The 19,352-nt window shown below is 41.2% G+C and overlaps 1 protein-coding gene across 5 annotated transcripts in view; it reads left to right on the top strand.

Annotated features, from left to right (window-relative positions):
- Window positions 1-8,031: 8,031 nt before the first annotated feature.
- LOC105493556 (protein phosphatase 2 regulatory subunit B'alpha) overlaps window positions 8,032-19,352 on the top strand; it is a 74,233-nt gene continuing 62,912 nt past the window's right edge. The window contains exons 1-2 of one of the 5 annotated variants that reach the window (XM_011761290.2): window positions 17,052-17,072; window positions 17,298-17,376. In XM_011761290.2, the coding sequence (XP_011759592.1) occupies window positions 17,067-17,072; window positions 17,298-17,376 (85 nt within the window). In that variant the 5' untranslated portion in view covers window positions 17,052-17,066. Of the gene's footprint in view, window positions 8,259-16,858; window positions 17,125-17,297; window positions 17,377-17,473; window positions 17,495-19,352 lie in introns of those variants that run through there. The other 4 variants (XM_011761287.3, XM_011761292.3, XM_011761291.3 and 1 more) reach the window with 4 other exon arrangements.

Consider the following 19,352-nt stretch of genomic DNA (forward strand, 5'->3'; position numbering starts at 1 on the left):
CAATATGTTCTTGTACTTGTAAAATGGCCAGATAGACGATATGGAATTAGAATTCTTAAAAAAAAAAAAAAATCTAGAAAAGTAGAGAGTAAAATGGTTACTCTAGTGAAGCAGATTAATAGACCTACCCTCTTACATAGTTACCTTTTTGTGACAAGAGCAGCTATGATCTACTTATTTAACAAAAAACCTTGAATATAATAGTTTTTATTAACTTTCCTTCTACATTAGATCTCTAAACTTATTCATCTTACATATATGCTATTTTGCATCATTTGACCTACATCTCCCCATTTCCTCTTCCTCACTGCATCCCACTGTTTCATTCTCTGTGTATTTGAACTCTTTTTTTTAATCTACATATAAATGAGATCATGCAATATTTTTCTGTGTCTGGCTTATTTCATTTAGCATAACATCCTCTAGGTCCATCCATGTTGTGGCAAATGGCAGGATCTCTTGTTAGAGGGCTGAATAATATTCCATTTTATATACATATATATATATAAAAAACATATATAAAGTGTCTGTATAATGCATATAATGCATGTGTGTATATATATTATATATATAAATAATATCCCATTATACACACACGTACATACCATTTTCTTTGTATGTTTGTCCATTGATGGACATTTAGGTTGTTTCCACGTATTGCCTATTGTGAATAATGCTGCACTTAACATTGGGAATGCACATATCTTTACCAAGTGGTATTTCATATCCTCTAGACATACATCTACTAGAAGGATTGCTGGGTCATAAGGTAGTTCTATTTTGAATTTCTTCAGGAACTCCATGCAGTTTTTATAATGATTCTACTCTACATTCCCACCAATTGTGTACTAGGGTTCCCTTTTCTCTATACCCTTGCCAACATTTGTTGCCTATTGTCTTTTTAGTAATAGTTGTCCTTATGGATGTGAACTGATATCTTTAGTGGTTTTAATTTGCATTTCCCTGATGATAGTGATGTCGAGTACCTTTTCATATACCTGTTGACCTTTTTTTTTTTTTTTTGAGTCAGTTTCACTCTTGTTTCTTAGGCTGGAGTGCAATGGTGCAATCTCGGCTCATGTAACCTCCATCTCCTGGGTTCAAGGGATTCTCCTGCCTCAGTCTCCCAAGTTGCTGGGATTACAGGGACCCATGATAATGCCTGGCTAATTTTTTGTATTTTTTTTTAGTAGAGACGGGGTTTCACCATGTTGGCCAGGCTGGTCTCAAACTCCTGAACTCAGGTGATCCACCCACCTCAGCCTCCCAAAGTACTGGGATTACAGGCATGAGCCACCGTGCCTGGCACCTGTTGACCATTTTTATGTCTTCTTTAGAGAAATGTCTGTTCAGGTCTTTTGTCCATTTTTATTTATTTATTTTTGAGACAGAGTCTCCCTCTGTCACCCAGGCTGGAGTGCAGTGGCACTATCTCGGCTCACTGCAACCTCTGCCTCCTGGGTTCAAGTGATTCTCATGTCTCAGCCTCCCAAGTAGCTGGGACTACAGGTGTGCACCACCAAAACCGATTAACTTTTGCATATTTAGTAGAGACAGGGTTTTGCCATGTTGACCAGGCTGGTCTCAAACTCCTGGCCTCAAGTGATCTGCTTGCCTCGGTCTCCCAAAGTGCTGGGATTACAGATGTGAGCTGCCGTGCCCAGCCTTCAGTCAGGTTGTTTTTCTGCTATTGAGTTGTAAGAGTCCTTTATACATTTTGGATACTAACCCCTTATCAGATATGTGGTTTGCAAATATTTTTTTCCATTCCATAGGTTACCTTTTCATTTTGTTGATTGTTCCTTTGCCATGCAGCTTTTTGGTTTGATGTGTCCCATTTACTTATTTTTGCTTTTGTACCGAGTTTTTGGTATAATTTTTTAAAAAATCATTGCCAAGGCCAATGTCAAGGAGCATTTTCCCTATGCTGATTTTGAGATGATTTTAGTGTATGGTATAAAGGTCCAATTTCATTGTTTTGTATGTAGATGTATGGTTTTCCTAGCACCCTTATGGAACAGACTGTCATATACAGTTGAATTTATTTCTGGGCTCTCTATTCTGTTCCACTGGTTTATGTGTCCGTTTTTATGCCCGAACTATTCTGTTTTGATTACTATAGCTTTGTAATATACTTTTAAATCAGGAAGTATGATACCTCTAACTTTTCCTTTTTCAGTATTGCTTTGGCTATTTGGGAATTTTTGTGGTTGCAAATGAATTTTATTGCTTTTTCTATTTCTGTGAAGAATGCCATTGGAATTTTGATAGGGATTGGGTTAAATCTATATATTGCTTTGGATAGTATGAACATTTTAACAATATTAATTTCTCTGCTGGAACAGCAGTTAGGATTTGGTGCTCTCTCCTGCAGCTTCTTGAAGTGTGAATTTGCTAAGCCTTAAGCAATTAAACACATTATATCTCTGGAAACATATATAAGAAACTGATAGCAGTGGTTGTCCCCAAAGTGGGGAACTAGATGTTGGGAAGCATGGGTGGGAGTGAGATGTTTCCTGTTGCCCTTTTAGTCCTTTTGAATTTTAAATAATGTGAATGTATTTAAATAAAGAGAAATGAGGCACTAAAAATTAGCGTATTTTTATAAGTCAGATAGTATCTTGATTTTGATTCTAGTAAAGTGGTAGTAAGACACAAACATTTTAAAGAGATATGAGATAATTTTTTTTTTGAGATAAAGTCTCACTGTTTTCACCAGGCTAGACTGCAGTGCCACCATCAGTGCTCACTGCAGCCTTGACTTCCCGGGATCAGGTGATTCTCCCACCTCAGCCTCCTGAGTGACTGGGACTACAAGTGCACACCACCACGCTCAGCTAATTTTCTGTATTTTTAGTAGAGATGGGGTTTTGCCATGTTGCCCAGGCCGGTCTTGAATTCCTGGCTCAAGTGATCCTCCCATCTTGGCCTCCCAAAGTGCTGGGATCACAGGCGTGAGCCACTGTGCCTGGCCATGTGAGAAATTCTGTGTAAATTTGGAAAATACTACTACTCTTTGATTCTGTAGATCTGGCACCTTGGTCTGGTGTTCTATTGGAGCAGTTTGGGAATCATGACTCTTAAGGAAAGAGAATGTTGACAGTCGAAATTTTGCTTGGATATGCTTTAGAGAATTTCACAGTGATTTGAAAAGAACACTCTCTGTACAGGATGTGCTCTTTAAAACCATTACCCAACCACTATTTTGATGTTGTGGATATTACTGTTTCTTGCATCATTTTTCTCAACAAAAGAATAAGGTAAGTGTATATACGTTTATAAACTAAGGAAGTCAAGTAATGTGAGCACAAACCATCCAAGGAATTTGTTAGTGATGCAGTCCTGGCCTCTAAATTGCTCTTGACCAAGGAGCTTCACATATGGGAAGGATCAGAAATTCTATGACATGGAATCAAAGACACTCTTCTGCTTCAGGGGCACATATAGATTAGTACTCTCATTGCAGTTTTCTATTAGATGATTCTTAGTGACCAAATCTCTGTCTAGGACTCAGATACGTTATTTACTCAAAATAGTGGTCGGAAAATAAATGTTTGATATACATGTATGCATAACATTTTCATCTGCATAATTTTTATTTCCCCGAGTGTTTTTTCTCGGGTCATATTTAAAACTCATGCCAGCCCTGTGAAGCAGGTTGTCTTTTTTGTTATTGTTGTTCTGATGTACACATGTGGAAAAAGTCACTGGACAGGGTCATTCTATTGATAAGTAACACAGAGTCAGGCATTTTGATTCTTGGGCTATTGTTCTTCCCCCTGGAAAATGCATAGTGACTTGATCTGGAACGCCAGCCTCTCTTTTCAGGTTTTGACTTGATCTTTAAAATTATCCTCAAAATTATTCCCCAAGAGGCTGTTTCAGACAAAGTCCAGATGGTTTTTGCTGGTTCCAAGACTCCCCAAAACTTGCTTCCAGTATTTTCTATCTATTCTAACCAGTATCTATTATATATCATATTCCAGTATGAACATGGAATATGATTTATTGTATTGACTTACAGAATTTGCTTTATTGTATTAATTTTTTCTTTTCTTTCTTTTCTTTTTTTTTTTTTTGAGACCGAGTCTCACTCTGTCGCCCAGGCCGGAGTGCAGTGGCGCAATCTTGGCTCACTGCAACCTCCGCCTCCCGGGTTCAAGTGATTCTTCTGCTTCAGCCTCCTGAGTAGCTGGGACTATAGGCTTGTACCACCACGCCCGGCTATTTTATTTTTTTAGTAGAAACGGGGTTTCCCCATGTTGACCAGGTTGGTCTCAATCTCCTGACCTCGTGATCCGCCCCCCTTGGCCTCCCAAAGTGCTGAGATTACAGGCGTGAGCCACCGCGCCCGGCCTGTACTGATTTTCTTTCTACTATTTGTCTCACTTTCTTATTTTATGTAAATTATTATAAATAATACTACTCCTGACTTATAGACATTTACAATCTATTTTTAATAACTTCCAGATGACTAGAGAATAGTAGTTCCAAACTTTTGTGTACATAAGAATAACCTAGGGAAGTTATTAAAAATAGACTTCTCAGTGCTTTTCCCATAGGTTACAATTCTGTGTGGTGGGGGGGGAGCCGGGGGGAGTTCCAGGAATATGCATTTTCTTTTTTTTTTTTTTTTTTTTTTTTTTTTGAGACGGAGTCTTGCTGTGCCCCAGGCTGGAGTGCAGTGGCGCGATCTCGGCTCACTGCAAGCTCCGCCCCGCCGGTTTCACGCCATTCTCCTGCCTCAGCCTCCCAAGTAGCTGGGACTACAGGTGCCCGCCACCTCACCCGGCTAATTTTCTTGTATTTTTAGTAGAGACGGGGTTTCACCGGGTTAGCCAGGATGGTCTCGATCTCCTGACCTCGTGATCCGCCCATCTCGGCCTCCCAAAGTGCTGGGATTACAGGCTTGAGCCACCGCGCCCGGCGGGAATCTGCATTTTCAATAAGCACCCCCCAGAGCATGCTGATGCAGGTGATCCAGTAACCACACTTTCAGAAATTCTGCTGCTGAGAACTAAAAATGTGATTGTTATCCTCTGTTCACTGGGGGAAACAGAGGTGTAAAATAACTGAGTTCTTGCTCTCTTGGTGTTGACAAACTTTCAGGGGAGAAAGGGATACTGTCTGCCATGTCAGACAGTATGTGATGATAGCTGTGAGCGGTGTGGACACTAAATACAATACGAATACAAAAAAGGGAGGCATCACTTCTGGCTGGATTGTCATGCTTCGTAAAAGATAGGGGGTTTGAAGAAAGAAATTTCAAAAAGATGGAAAAAAAAAAAGTGCGCCGGGCGCGGTGGCTCACGCCTGTAATACCAGCGCTTTGGGAGGCAGAGGTGGGCGAATCACGAGGTCAGGAGCTCGAGACAAGCCTGGCCAACATGGTGAAACCCCGTCGCTACTAAAAATACAAAAAATTAGCCGGGTGTGGTGGCAGGTGCCTGTAATCCCAGCTACTCGGGAGGCTGAGGCAGGAGAATCGCTTGAACCCAGGAGGCGCAGCTTGCAGCGAGCCGAGATCGTGCCGCCATTGCACTGCAGCCTGGGTGACAGAGCTGACTCCGTCTCAAAAAAGAAAAAGAAAAAAAAGAGTGGATTATTTCAAGATGTTGGAACAGCAAAGACTAAGTGTTGAGGATGCATAACTTCTTTTAGGGGATCAATATGTGGAACGATGTGCCTGAACTAAAAAGAGTTTGTGTGGGCACACGTAGGAATTTACACTTGGAAAGACAGGAGTCAGATTGCAGAGAGCCTTGGGTTTGGACTCTATTCTGCAGGTATTGGGTGGTTCTTCAAACACGCAGGTAAGATAAAAGTGATCTTAAAAGATTGATGTGGCAGTGAGTTTGAAAGCCCTGAACTACGTTTGGTGGTCTTTGTACACACTGGGAGAAAGGCCAATTGTGAAAGTAGATTTAACATGATCTGGAGCTTGACTATGTGAGAAAGCGAAAAGTGTCAGAAACGCTGCTGAGGTTTGAACCTCCTTGACTGGGAAGATTATGTACAATTTCACCAACCAGCAAATCTGAAGGAGGAAACGTTTTGAGGATAGTATGTTTGGTTCTAGGTCTAGAATTCAACTTCCTACCAAATTTGAAATATTCTGTACATATACATCAGGTGGCTTCGTTTAAATATACGACAACTACTTTTATTATGTTGAAAGGAAAAGGTCTGGAGTTCCAGGGAGGGGATTACAGATTTCGGTCTATTGCCGCAAAGGGAGGCAGACTGTTCAGATTAATAATTATTAACGGCCGCTGTATGGAAAGCACTGCACAAAAAACACTAAGATGACCAGTCCTTATCCTTAAGAAATTCAAAATCTAGACGGAATCTCCAAGAAAGAGATTCCAGTAAGAGTACATGGCAAGCTTCCATATCTACACACCACTGACCAATGAATTTGTACTCTTCTCATTGGAGTAGTCGAGGGCCTTTGGCTCATGGAGGGGTGAAAATTAGCAGGATACTAAATTGGGAATGAGAACTCTCTTTTTAGAGGGCGTAGACTTGCAGAACTCTTTGAAGCAGTAGATGCTATACTGCTCAAACCCCACACGAGAGTAGCTCTCTGGAGTTGCGGAGTCCGAACCTCCCAAGAACTACAAATTTATTCCGCAACTATCAATTACGCGGTTGGGGGCCAGTGAGGCGCCAAGACCCGCCCAGGTGTCCAGTACCTCGCAACGATTGGACGAGCTCAACTCCTCGCCTCCTCCAGGGCTCCCTCGCCCATCATTGCTCGGGTGGCGAGCAATCACACTGCTTGCTCGCCACCCGACCTTTGCTGCGCCCCCTTTCAGTGGCATAACACCTGGCGCTCTTTCGCGCCCCAGCCCTCCGGCGCCCCACCAATCGCTTCAGTTCCTCACTGGCCAGCAGAGAGGAGAGCGAAGGGAAGGGGCGCTCAATTTTGCTCTCTGAACGCACCCTCTCAAATTTCCCGGTCTTCTCGCAGACAGCCCGGAGAGCAATGACAGCCTGGAGCAGTCGCGCATGAGCGCAAAAGTGCCAGCTGGCGGAGGGGCGCTTCCCCTCCCTCCCAAGAGATTTGCCACATTTGTTGTGACGCAGGGGCACCCCGCTCGCCTTCTTCACTTACGATTGGCTGTGGCCAAAGCCCGTCACACAGCCCGCCCCACTCCTCTGCCTCAAGAGGCCGCACCTCACGCCGTCGCTGCCGCTTAGCCGTGCGATTGGCTAACAAGACTGGCATGCTTTCCCGCCCCCTCCCCCGCCGCCGCACCGAGAGGCGGGCGGGACCCCGCGGAAGTTGTCAGTCAAACTCCTCCCTCCCCACCCCTCGCGAGGCCCCTCCCCGGGCCGCGCGCCCTAGCGCGCGCACACGCGCACACACTCCCCGCTCGCCTGTACCAACCACCTTCTCAAGTTGTAGCGGTCGCTCGCCGGGGGTTCTCCGTGGGCGGCCGACGGGCGCGTGGGGGAGGGGGTTCGGGCCGCCCAGCGCGGCAAGGAGGAGTGTGTGCACGCACAGGGCCGGGGCTACGGGGCAGCGCCCCGGGCGATGAGGGGCCGGCGCTGACCGGGAAGAGTGGGCACAGCAGCAGTGGCTCCGAGGGGACCCGCGATGGCAGCGCCCCGGGAGGAGGCTCCAGGCAGGGCGGGCTACGCCGGCAGCGGCCACTGAGGTGCTGGCCGACCGGCTGGCTGGCGACCGGGGCAGAAGCAACGAGAGGCGCGCTTGGCGCCCGCACCCCCGTGCCCTCGCCTCAGTTGTCTAAACTTCGGGCTCTCTTCCACCCGCCCTGCGCGCCCGGAGTCAACAACTTCTTCACCCCCCTCCGCCCCCGCCCTTCCCTCCGTCAGCCCCGGGAGCTCGCCGCGCGCCGGGGACCAGGAACCTCCGGCGCTGAGATGTGGCCGTGAGGCGTTGGCGGGCGGCGAGGAGAAGCTCGGCGGCGTCCCGGGGCCGGAGGGCCGTGGGGCCGGGGCGCAGGGGCGCGAGCACCCCGCGCCTCTCCCCCGCCTCCTCCTGCCGTCTCCGCCGCTGCCCGTGCCTTGCAAGCAGCAGCCGGAGCTGCCAAGCGCCAGGGCCGCGGAGATGTCGTCGTCGTCGCCGCCGGCGGGGGCTGCCAGCGCCGCCATCTCGGCCTCGGAGAAAGTGGACGGCTTCACCCGGAAATCGGTCCGCAAGGCGCAGAGGCAGAAGCGCTCCCAGGGCTCGTCGCAGTTTCGCAGCCAGGGCAGCCAGGCAGAGCTGCACCCGCTGCCCCAGCTCAAAGGTAACCTCCGAGGGCGCAGCCCCGGGAGCGAGCGCAGGGGCTGGCAACGCTTGCCTCTGCGCAAGCAGAGCCATTTCCTTCTGGGCTTCTCTCAGCTGGGACTCCTAGTGTGTGAGCCGAGTTCCCCACGATGCCTTGGCGTCCCCTCACCCCCTCCTCCTTATTCAAACAGGTTTTCTGTGAAGTCTTGGCTCTTTCCTTCTAATTCTCCACCTGAACTCTTTCCATCCTAGGGGAGGCCAACACCCCTCCCCACCTGCGCGCTTGCTTAACCTGCACTTCCTATTTTGCGTCCCGCGAGGTAGAGCCCTTCACTCTTCTTCCAGGTTTGCCCTTTCCCGGTCTTGCTTTAACAACCGCACGAACCTTCCCCGACCTTCACTTTCCCGACTGTCAGCTCCTCTGTTCAGCCACTTTTAGCTAGTCCTTTACTTTTACAGTTATGAAGCCGTGTGCACCCACCCTCTTCTCAACTCCACTTCCCATTGATTGCCCCTAAGAGTCATCAAACCAGGAATCCGAATGCAAACATCGGCGAAGAGTTAGCTGGCCTTTGGATGTATTTATAAAGAAAAAGCCTAAAAATTTGACCAGTGTAGTATCTTATTCACTGGATCGTTAGGTTTAAATGGTATCCTGTAGCTCAAAGAACAGAAATATTTAAAATATTCTGTTGTCTGAGATGATACACACGGTCTATTTGGAAATATAAAGAAGTAGGTAGTGTTGCTTTGCAATCGAATGGGAACTTAGTTTGCCAGGCAGTGATTCCAGGGACTTTGTAGGTTTGTACAGGAATTCAAATTGGTATCCGTGCCTAATGCCTTGCAGGAGAACTTGGCACTCTTTTTGGCTCACTTTTCCCACTAGGTTTAGAGGATTTTCGATGTTATTTCCTGGTGGTCTAGTTTATTCTTTGTGTATTACTCAGTATGTTTAATAATGTCCTTGCATTTTATGAGATAGAAATGATGGAACAAGATGATAATGCTCCTACATTTTTAAATAAAATTTGCAACCTGACGGAGATCCATATCATCAGATGTTCAGATTTTTCAATTCATTTGAAAAAGCTACAGCATCTCCTTCAAGGCCAGTCTGGTTCTCATTTGTCTTTGGGCCTGTGAATCCAGCCTTAGTTTGGCAAGGAGTCTAAAGAAAACCCAGATCAAATCACAGCTGACCTACAACAGCTCCAGAACCCTATTGAGACCCTACCTTGCCCTGACTCTTGGAGTGGTTCTAAATCATGACATCTCACCGTTAGAATCAAACTGGCTTTTGAAAAGAGGTTTAGAGATATGATTAGTCTGTGTTATCGAATTTATCATTTGATTGCTCTTTAGCATACAAAAATTGTTAAAATTTACATAGCAAAATGGTAGACTGTAATGATAGGCATTGCCAAGACTTTAATTCTTGAATGATGTCATAGCTATAAAAGAATATCGTCTTTGCTATTCATAGATTTTAAATTTTACACTTATTTAAAATATCATAGTTTTTTTACACTACTGATTTTTTTTCCTCATTAAATTGTCAAACTATGTAGTTTAAAGGTTTTGTGCTAGGGTTATTTCATAGTTATTTAATTTGCTTTTTAGTAAGATATTCTAGTTTCTTAGTATTGTACTTCTTAATAGTATACTTTAATAAAAATAATTGAATATTAAACATTTGGTTGTTTTCAGGCCAGGAGATGCAGCTTTGATACGTTTTGCTTTTTTTTTTTTATTTTGTTTTTTTTAATTTAATTTAATTTTATTTTATTTTTTTGAGACGGAGTTTCACTCTTGTTGCCTGGGCTGGAGTGCAATGGCACGATCTCGGCTCATTGCAACCTGCGCCTCCCGGATTCAAACAATTCTCCTGCCTCAGCCTCCGAACTAATCCCAACTAGCTGGGATTACAGGCATGGGCCACCACGGCCCGCTAATTTTGTATTCTTAGTAGAGATGAGGTTTCACCATGTTGGTCAGGCTGGTCTCCAACTCCTGACCTCAGGTGATTGGGCCACCTCAGCCTTCCAAAGTGTTGGGATTACAGGCGTGAGCCAACGCGCCTGGCCACATTTTGCTTTTAAAAACTTGGCAAAAATATGGATAGAGTCAGTAATCATCTAAGTTATATGATGTAGGGTTCAACAGGTTGAAGGTGCCATATAGTATTTGGTCACTAGTAAAGAAAAAAGTAAATTGGAACTTTAATTGTAGATATTTGCATGAAAATACAGTATTCATCATAAGGAAAATTATGTATTCAGAATAAATTTATGCAAATTTAATTGAGGAAATAAGACCCTTACTTGGATTACAAACTAATAAGAACAACTTCTTTTACTCCAGATGCCAAAATGCTTGAAAGTGATTTAAAAAAAAAAAAAAAAAAAAAGACATTCAATTGCTTCAGTTGGAACTTTGGCAGTGTACTTGATACCACAGTGTTGTGTTTTTTCTGTGAGTGGTAGTTTTTTCCATTTGTGGCCTTCACAAAACCAGTGGAAAGCCCTTTAGTATGTGTATGAAAGAGAATTTTCTTCCTCCTCTGAAATACCATCTTACTGTGGAGTGATTCAGATATCCATGGACTCCAAGATCTTTTAAGTGTTTATACCAGCCTGCTTGTGTTACACTTTGACCACATGCATCTGAACTGGAAAAGTGCCATCTAGTTTTCCTCAAAGCATAGTAAGGATTAACAAAATAATCCAACCTTTTCACCTGTAAGAAGTATTTGTGCAAAATCATTTGGTAAGTGGGTTGTAGGATTTTAATGGCAACAATGTTCAGAATAAATTGTTCTATAATTGAAAGTATTTAATAAACAAGCCTTGTTAAAAGGCTTTTCAGTCTGTTTAACCTATTTTGTTTAAGATTCTGGAAGGACTGGTTTGGTAAAGTAGTTGATGCCTTACATTTATATTGATGCCTTACATTCATATAACATTTTAGCATTTTAAAATTATTTTACCTTAAAACATTTTCTTAAATTATAGAACAGTATTGTTCATACCAAGTGAAACAATCCAAAGATGTGTAACCCTTAATACCTGTGTATCTCCTGCTTTTTCACACCTATTAAGGGTAATACTGTTATTTGATAATCCGTGGCTCAATGTATTTTTACAAACATCCTATTCGTTGGGTCATCCCTGAACTTTTTGCAAGATCAGTAGTCCCGTTTTATTGATGAGAAAGGTGAGGCCTAAAAAGAAGTTTTCTGGCCTGTGATTACTTATCTGGATGATGTTGCAACTGACACTGGGACCTAGGTTAAACGATTTCAGTATTTGTGCTGTTAACTGTTTTACGTAAATTTGAAGCAGTGTGATAGAGTTGGGTCTTTGGGGTTAGTCCTGGGTCAAAGGTAAATTTTTAATCTTTCTAAGTCGTTTTCCTTATCTATAAAATGGGGATAATACCTTCAATCTCCCCAGGTCTGTGGGGATTAAGGGAAATAATTTAAGTACCTAAAAATAGGCAAAGAATGTTAGTTCCCATTCTCTTAAATATTTGAAAATCCAGATTAAAAATATCTTTAAATGAAGGATTATTAATAGGATTACTTACTTAAATGGTAAACTTTCCTAGTGTATTTAAAGTGTGATTTTATTTATAATCAGTTTTCAGATATGATTTATGTGAAGTGCAGCTGTAACATCTTTCAGCATGAGTGTAGAAATGGAACTAGGATTAAGTCAGACTCTTTAAAATATTAAAAGCTGTGGTAAGATTTTTTTTACCAAGCGAAGAAATCCGACTAACCAGTAGAATTGTATAGATATGCAGTCCTCATAGGAGACAGCCAGGAAATAAATAGCAAGATCAAGCTGAAACTGGCTTTGAGATTGAAATCCCCTTCAGAAGAGATAAAACTTTCCCCAGTAGCACTCAGATTCTTTGTTGGTTCTTTCTTAACAACTGGGTCCCACTGGAGGTATTGAGGCCAGTAATAGTGGTGTTGATTGCAGTGCTTCCTTATCTTTAGGGAGTAAAATGTGTGTGTTTTCTAGAGTAGGTGATCTAAGGTAATTGTGGAACAAGAACACTGACATTATCTTAAGTTCTATAGCTAAACCTTTTCGTGGAGAGAAAATAGTACTACTCACTCAACTTTTAAGGTTTATAGATCTTCTCAAAGTTACTGTCATTCCATCTAAACACAATTGGGATACCATTAGAGGAGAGTTCAGATTCATCTGAAGATGTTAAGAAAATTGTTTACAAAGGGAAATAACATTTTAGTCATTTTAGGACTATTTTCTGAGATATCTCTTCTGGAAGATTTATTTTTAAAAAACTTAAAACATTTTTAGGATATATTTAAGAGAAATTGCTAAATAAAGTGTTCACTGCTAGTCGTCACATACAGGAAAAACTTTCCTATTTAAACCTATTTTAACATCTTTAGAATTCCTGTTTAGGATCATCTCTTCCTTCCCTCCATTTCATTATCTTATCGAATTGTTAATTATGGATTATTTTATGAAGTGTCTAATTGAATAAAGTGCTAATCCAATAAAATGTATTTGGCAAAATAATGTAACCATCGTAGTATGTTACTGTCATGTAAACAGTAGATTTAAGTTGTCTTCCTGCATGAGTGATGACTCATTCCTTTTAGCTTCAGTTTAGCCATTTTCACCTGCAAGAATAACATTTTTCTCTTGATAAAATTACAAAGATGAATTAGTCTTTAAGGAGTTACTGCTGCTTTGGATTTCAAAGACAGGTTTACTAACAAAAATAATACATTTAGATTTTTGTGCTTCATTTTTAAAAGTTAGCTTTTTGTAAAAAGCTGGAGATAAAGACTAGTTTGTTTTTATGTGTTTAGCACTGTGGTTCCCAATACTGGCTATACCTGGAGAGGGTTTTTTTTTTTATTTTTTAATTTTTCTTTCAGACTGAGTTCTCGCTCTGTTCCCAGGCTGGAGTGCAGTGGCACGATCTCTCAGCTCACTGCCACTTCTGCCTCCCAGGTTCAAGCAATTCTCTTGCATGCACCACCATGCCCAGCTATTTTCTGTATTTTTAGTAGAGATGGGGGTTTCGCCATGGCTGATCAGGCTGGTTTCAAACTCCTGACGCCAGGTGTTCTGCCTGCCTTGGCCTTCCAAAGTGCTGGGATTACAGGCATGAACCACTGCACCTGGCCTATACCTGGAGAGTTTAAAACAAAACAAAACAAAAAATCAATACCTAGGCACATCCCCAAGAGACTGTAAATTAATTGGCCTAAGGTAAAATCCACTTACAGTATTTTTAAAAGTTCCCAGGGTGATTCTGACGTGCAGCCAGGATTGAGAATCACTGGGTTAGCATTGTCTTTCTATTGATTTAATTCATTAATTGAGACTTTGTCCTTTTCTCTCTGATACTCATGGTTCATTACCCAGCCTATTAACATTTCCTGCCCTGGCTTCACCTCCTGCTATTTACATTTCACTCTCTTAACTTTGCTGCCCCCTATGGCTTATTAAGTACTTTCCTGAAGGGGAGATAGTGCCGTTAGATTCTGGAGTTTTAGGTATGATGGGATGATTCTGTTGGTTTGTTGTCATTACCATAATTAAAGCCCAACTATTATTTGATGTAAGGTCGTCAGTTTTCTTTTCTCTGTGATTTTTGGAGCTGGCAATAAAACTGAGAACATATGATACAGGTTTGCTTAATTTTAATCCCATCGTTCAGGATAGTAAGTAATGATTTCAACCACTTTGGGATGTAAAACTAGTTTCCTCTGTATGCTCACAACACTGTTCTGTTTCTTGAAGATCTAGACCTGATACTACTGTTGTATGTGTTAAATACAAGATATTGAACAAAGGAACTATTCTTCAACTTTACTTCATTTTGGTCATGCCTTATTTTTATTTCACATCAAGAAATGTTTTTCTCCAGAGTGTTTTGCGTGTCTATCTTCTAACTTAATCTTGACCACAGCTTTTTATCGAAGGTAGGGCAGTGAGAACTCAGGGCTGCTTATATTCCATATTCCTATTTTGTCTTTGTCTTTTCTGATAACCAGTTTGAATGATACTTGTGTTAGTTGATTTGTTGTTTGGGTGGGTGTTCAGCTGTTGTGTTGTGATGCTCTCTCTCCAGAATGAGATGGTGAATTTTTCCATGAAAGCAGAAGTTATTATCTGTTTTTTCAAATCCTGTTAAGGTACCAAATACAGTATTTTGTGCACAATGTGGTCAAAGAGACAGAATCACGGTTTTGATGAAGAAATTATCTGTTGGTTTTCTTCTAGTCACCCCTTCTCCTTTGTTGATTGTGCTGCTTTTAGTGATGTTTGGTGCTGTCTACCAGAGATTGATTCTTTTCTGTTTTGTTTTTTGGTTTTCTGTATTTTCTTGAAACAGGGTCTTGCTCTATCACCCAGGCTGGAGTATAGTGGCACAATTATAACTCACTGCAGCCTCAAACTTCTGGGATCAAGCAATTCTCCCAAGTAGCTAGGACTACAGGTGTGTGCTGCCACACCCAGCTGTTTTTTATTTTTATTCTTGTACAGACAGGTTCTCGCTATGTTACCCTGACTGGTCTTGAACTCCTGACTTCATGTGATCCTTCGTCTTTGGCTTCCCAAAAGCTGGGATTACAGGTGTGAATCACTGCCTCACCCAGTTTTTTGGTTTTAATATATTTATGCCTAAAACTGATTCAGGATTATTTAAAACAGGGGTATCCAAGGGAGAGAATACAGTCATGGGTTCTTAGTTTCTGTTTTTGGTTGTGCCCCTTCCTCATCCCTCTTTTCTGCTTATCACTAGAGACAGAAACTAAAAACTATGTCTTCAGGATGCTAAAAGCCTATAACAAAATGAAACAGAACAACAACAGCAAAATAAGGTGGGTTGGACAAGCTTGATTTAAAGTAAATGAATTCTGGGTCCTTAATATCTTGGCAGTAAATAGTAAATGTAGGTTTAAAACAAAAGATTATTTGTATTTTGCCAATGAACAGTATGAGTGACATGTAACATTATTGAGTGATTTGTTGCTATGAAAGTTACTGTATAAAATGTGTGAGGAAAAGTAATACTGGGTTGACTCCTAGAGGTGGACATGTGTATATAAAATAACTGAAACAATTTGTTTGCAGTAATTTCTAAGTTTGAGATGCAATCTTTTTTTATAAGGATGTCCTTGAAGGGAGGTAAAAGGAACAGATTTGAAATATATAATTACTTTTAGTGTATTATTATGTAACAAGGAATCTAAATGCTTTGCTGAAAGAGTTGTACATGACAGACTGGGATTATGCAAAATAAACTCTACTTCTCTGAGCAGGATGTTGACTAATAAGCAGTTTCAAGCCTCGTTTTTATATCTGTCTTTTTGAACTGTTACCTGAAGGATTTTATTTATGTGGGCCTTTTAAGTGAGTAATGAAGAATTTTAGAAATCCCGTAATTTTGATTGGGTTTCCTGAAGAAACATACTGGGATTTTTTTTTTTTTTTTTTTGGTGAGGGTAGTCTAACTTGGATACTGAAGACAAGGGATTTCTTGGAAACACACTCCTCCTACTGGAATGGTGATGCTAATTGCAGCTACTATAACCTGACTGTGTGTTATATCTAGTTGAGCTTTCCAGTGCTGAATGGGATCTCAGAAGTCATTCTGGTTTAGCCTCCCTTGGGGATTGATTTCACTCTTGTTATTCTAATAAATATCTTGCCATTTCATCAGAGAAGTTTTCTTTAAGGTAGGGAGGAAAGTATCAAATCTAAAATTGTGTATTTTTTCAGCAGAACGCAGATTTTAAAAAATTGTATATTTTGTCTAATTGGTTTTGCCTTCGTTTCACATTGTATCAAGGATATTCCATAATTATAGCTATTACCATAAGTCAACGATTGTTTGAACTCATTGTTAATCCCCTGCCTCTAAATTGATAAAAGTGAAAAAGGTGAGACAGTTTTTGTTATAACTCCTGAATTTTGATTAGCAAAACTGAGTAGATTTTTAAAACAACTTTTCAGACAGGCTTTTCTAAAGAAAAATATCTATTGAAGTTAAAAGTAAAATAAGACATAACTTCTGTAGGAATATGTTTCTGAGTTTATTAAAACAAACGACAACAACAACAACAAAGTTGCCCTACCATTTTTCTTTAAATTGACCAGAGGCAAAAGATTTTGTTTGCTGTGAAATTAGACACACACTTTATTTTCAAAAATCTAGTACTGAAATCTTTTCCTTTCTTTGGTTTTCCATAGTGCATAAAATTTTGGTGAACCACTGCAGAGATTAAAGCTTAGTAAAGTGAATAAAATTATGAATGCTTTTTCTTTTCAAATTTAACGTCTTTAGGAGTTTATAGTTGGTGGCGAATACAGACTTGTAAGCAGGCAGTTTCAAGTAATGTGATAAGTGTCATGATAAGAATAAGCTCTAAAATGTTAAGGGAGTAGGTGAAGGACTCAGTCCTGTTTTGGTGTGGTAGGGGAGAGATCAGGGCAAGTTTCCTGGAGAAAGTGACAGGTAAACTGCCATCTAAAAGGCCAGAAGGTGTTAAGCCAAGATAGATGGGCTAAGAGGTCCACCCAAAAGACAATATATGAAGACCCAGAGGTAATTCAGCATAGTATATTTTGGGAATTACCAGCGGTTTACATGGCTGTGATCTAGAATATAGGTTACATTCTATATCTCTATGTGATACATTCTGTATCACTAGAGAAGTGGAACAACATTTAGGGCCTAGTGCATAGTCTTGTTGCTGTGTTGAAGAATGGATGTAGGCACTTTATTGCATTTATACCTTACAGTACCATGAAGAGTGTATTGGGAAATGAGAGTGAGTAACACTAGTGAGGATACTGACACGGTAATTCAGACAAGAGATAAAGGTGCTTGTCCAAGTGGGGATGGGGTGGTATCACAGGCAAAATCTGGTGAGAGGGAACAATCATCGATGATACATTTCTAACTTGGGCAACTGGATGTATAATAGCAGTTGAAAGGGAAAAAGGGGGGAGACATTAGATTTGGGAGGAGAAGATAATGGTTATTTTTTGGACAGGTCGAGTGTCCATGGGAAATTGAAGTGAAGCTGCCTAGTAGGAAGGTGGATTATTTGGATATGAAGCAATGTGCTAGAGGTAATTTGAGAGTCTTTGGCTTATACGTGGCATTTGAAGCACCTGAAGTAGAAATGACTGCCCACTGAAAATGGATAGAATGAGAAGACGCCAAGGAATACCAACATTGAGATAATGGGTAAGGGGAAAAGGTACAACCAAGAGCCAAGAGAGACAGCTGGAGTGGAGGCCACAGAAGACAGGAGAGAGTGGAGATGAGGCTGTCAGGGGAAGAGAGTCTTTACAAACTGGAGGATGGATGGGGAAAGTAGTAACAGTGGATAACTGTGGACAAGCCCAATGAGAACTGAAAAGTTTCCATGGGTTTGTTAGTCTCTAGGCAACATTGGTGACATGAGAGGCGTTTGGAGGACTGATAACGTGAAATGAGATTTGTGTAAGGTGGATAGTGAGTGGAACTTGTAAAAGCTGAATGAGTAAGTATGGACAACTCTTTCGGAAAGTTTGGCAGTTAAAAATTACTATCTCTACTGGGTAGAGAATGCATTGTAGCAGAACAAGATTTTTAGGAGGACAAGTTACGAGATTAATAAGCCAGGTAAGACATTACATGACTTGGGCTAGGGTAGTAGCCCAAGATAGAGACAGAAAGATGCATTTGAGATATATCTTAAATAGGACCTTGTTAATGAATTGTTTGGGAGGAGATGGAAAGGCAGAGGTGTAGGAGTCAAGGATGACTCTCTCAGATGCTTTAGCTTGGACACCTGGGTAGATAGGAATGTGTCCCACCAGCGAGAAAGGAGTACACTGGAGGGGGAACCAGGTATAGAGGGAAAATCCAGAGTTGTATTTTGGAAATTTTAAAATTGAGATGCCATTTAGAAACCCAGTTGTAAATATAAAATAGACCACTGCATATGTGAATCAAAGAGTGCCCATTTGGTAATTTCTATGACTTGTAAACATATATATAAAAATATATAAATAATTATATATAAATAATATAAAGAATATAGTTAATGTTTCTTTATGTATAGTCTTTAACTATATTCTTTAATGGCCTGCCAAGACTTTCAGATTTGCTTATAAGAAGGCACTGATAGTTTGGGTTGCTGGCCACATAGTCTCCTGGCCAAATTGGGATTATCTATTCCCTACTCAATAGAACGTCTTCTGTGTACACTGCATGAGAAGATGTCATTGTTATGTGCATGAAGAAGATCACAAAATCTTGCTGGGACAAGTTGCATGAATTACTTAAAGTGCCTGCTTTTTGTGTTTAGACTATAAGTGCTTTGAGACCCAAGAGCCATGTCTTCCTACACAGCATTTAGATAGTCAGTGCTGTTTTATATTTATTGAACGAAAGAATGAAGCAAAAGCTGTTAAATTGATTGAAAGAAAAACATCATTTTATATCATAAAATAATTTATAATTTTAGGATGATTTATAACTGAGTAATGTTTACCTGCAACACTAAACTGGTTAGCATTTTATAGATGAAAACACCAAAACCTAGGTAGGTTATATTCTTGTGCCGGTCATGTATGACTTGCTCTTCTCAGTTGGTTGCTGATTCCTCTGTTAAATGGAAGATGTTTGTTGCCTGGACTGAAGCAAAGTTTAGTACCTTATTTCCTTAGAGTGCAACTGATAAATATTTATAATTGAGAACCTTATCAAGAGAAAATTTTTTTTTTTCTTTTTTGAGACCGAGTCTCACTCTGTCGCCCAGGCTGGAGTGTAGTGGCACAATCTCTGCTCACTGCAACCTCCGCCTCCCGGGTTCAAGTGATTCTCCTGCCTCAGCCTCCCAAGTAGCTGGGATTACAGGCACCTGCCACCACGCCTCCCTAATTTTTTTTGGTATTTTTAGTAGAGACAGGGTTTCACTATGTTGGCCAGCCTGGTCTTAAACTCCTGACCTCGTGATCCACCCACCCTGGCCTCCCAAAGTGCTGGGTTACAGGTGTGAGCCACGGCACCCAGCCAGTACGTTTCTTTCTGATAACTTGAGATGAGATTTGTGTAA

The sequence above is a fragment of the Macaca nemestrina genome, chromosome 1, assembly GCF_043159975.1.
Source record: "Macaca nemestrina isolate mMacNem1 chromosome 1, mMacNem.hap1, whole genome shotgun sequence".
Classification (NCBI taxonomy): Eukaryota; Metazoa; Chordata; class Mammalia; order Primates; family Cercopithecidae; genus Macaca; species Macaca nemestrina.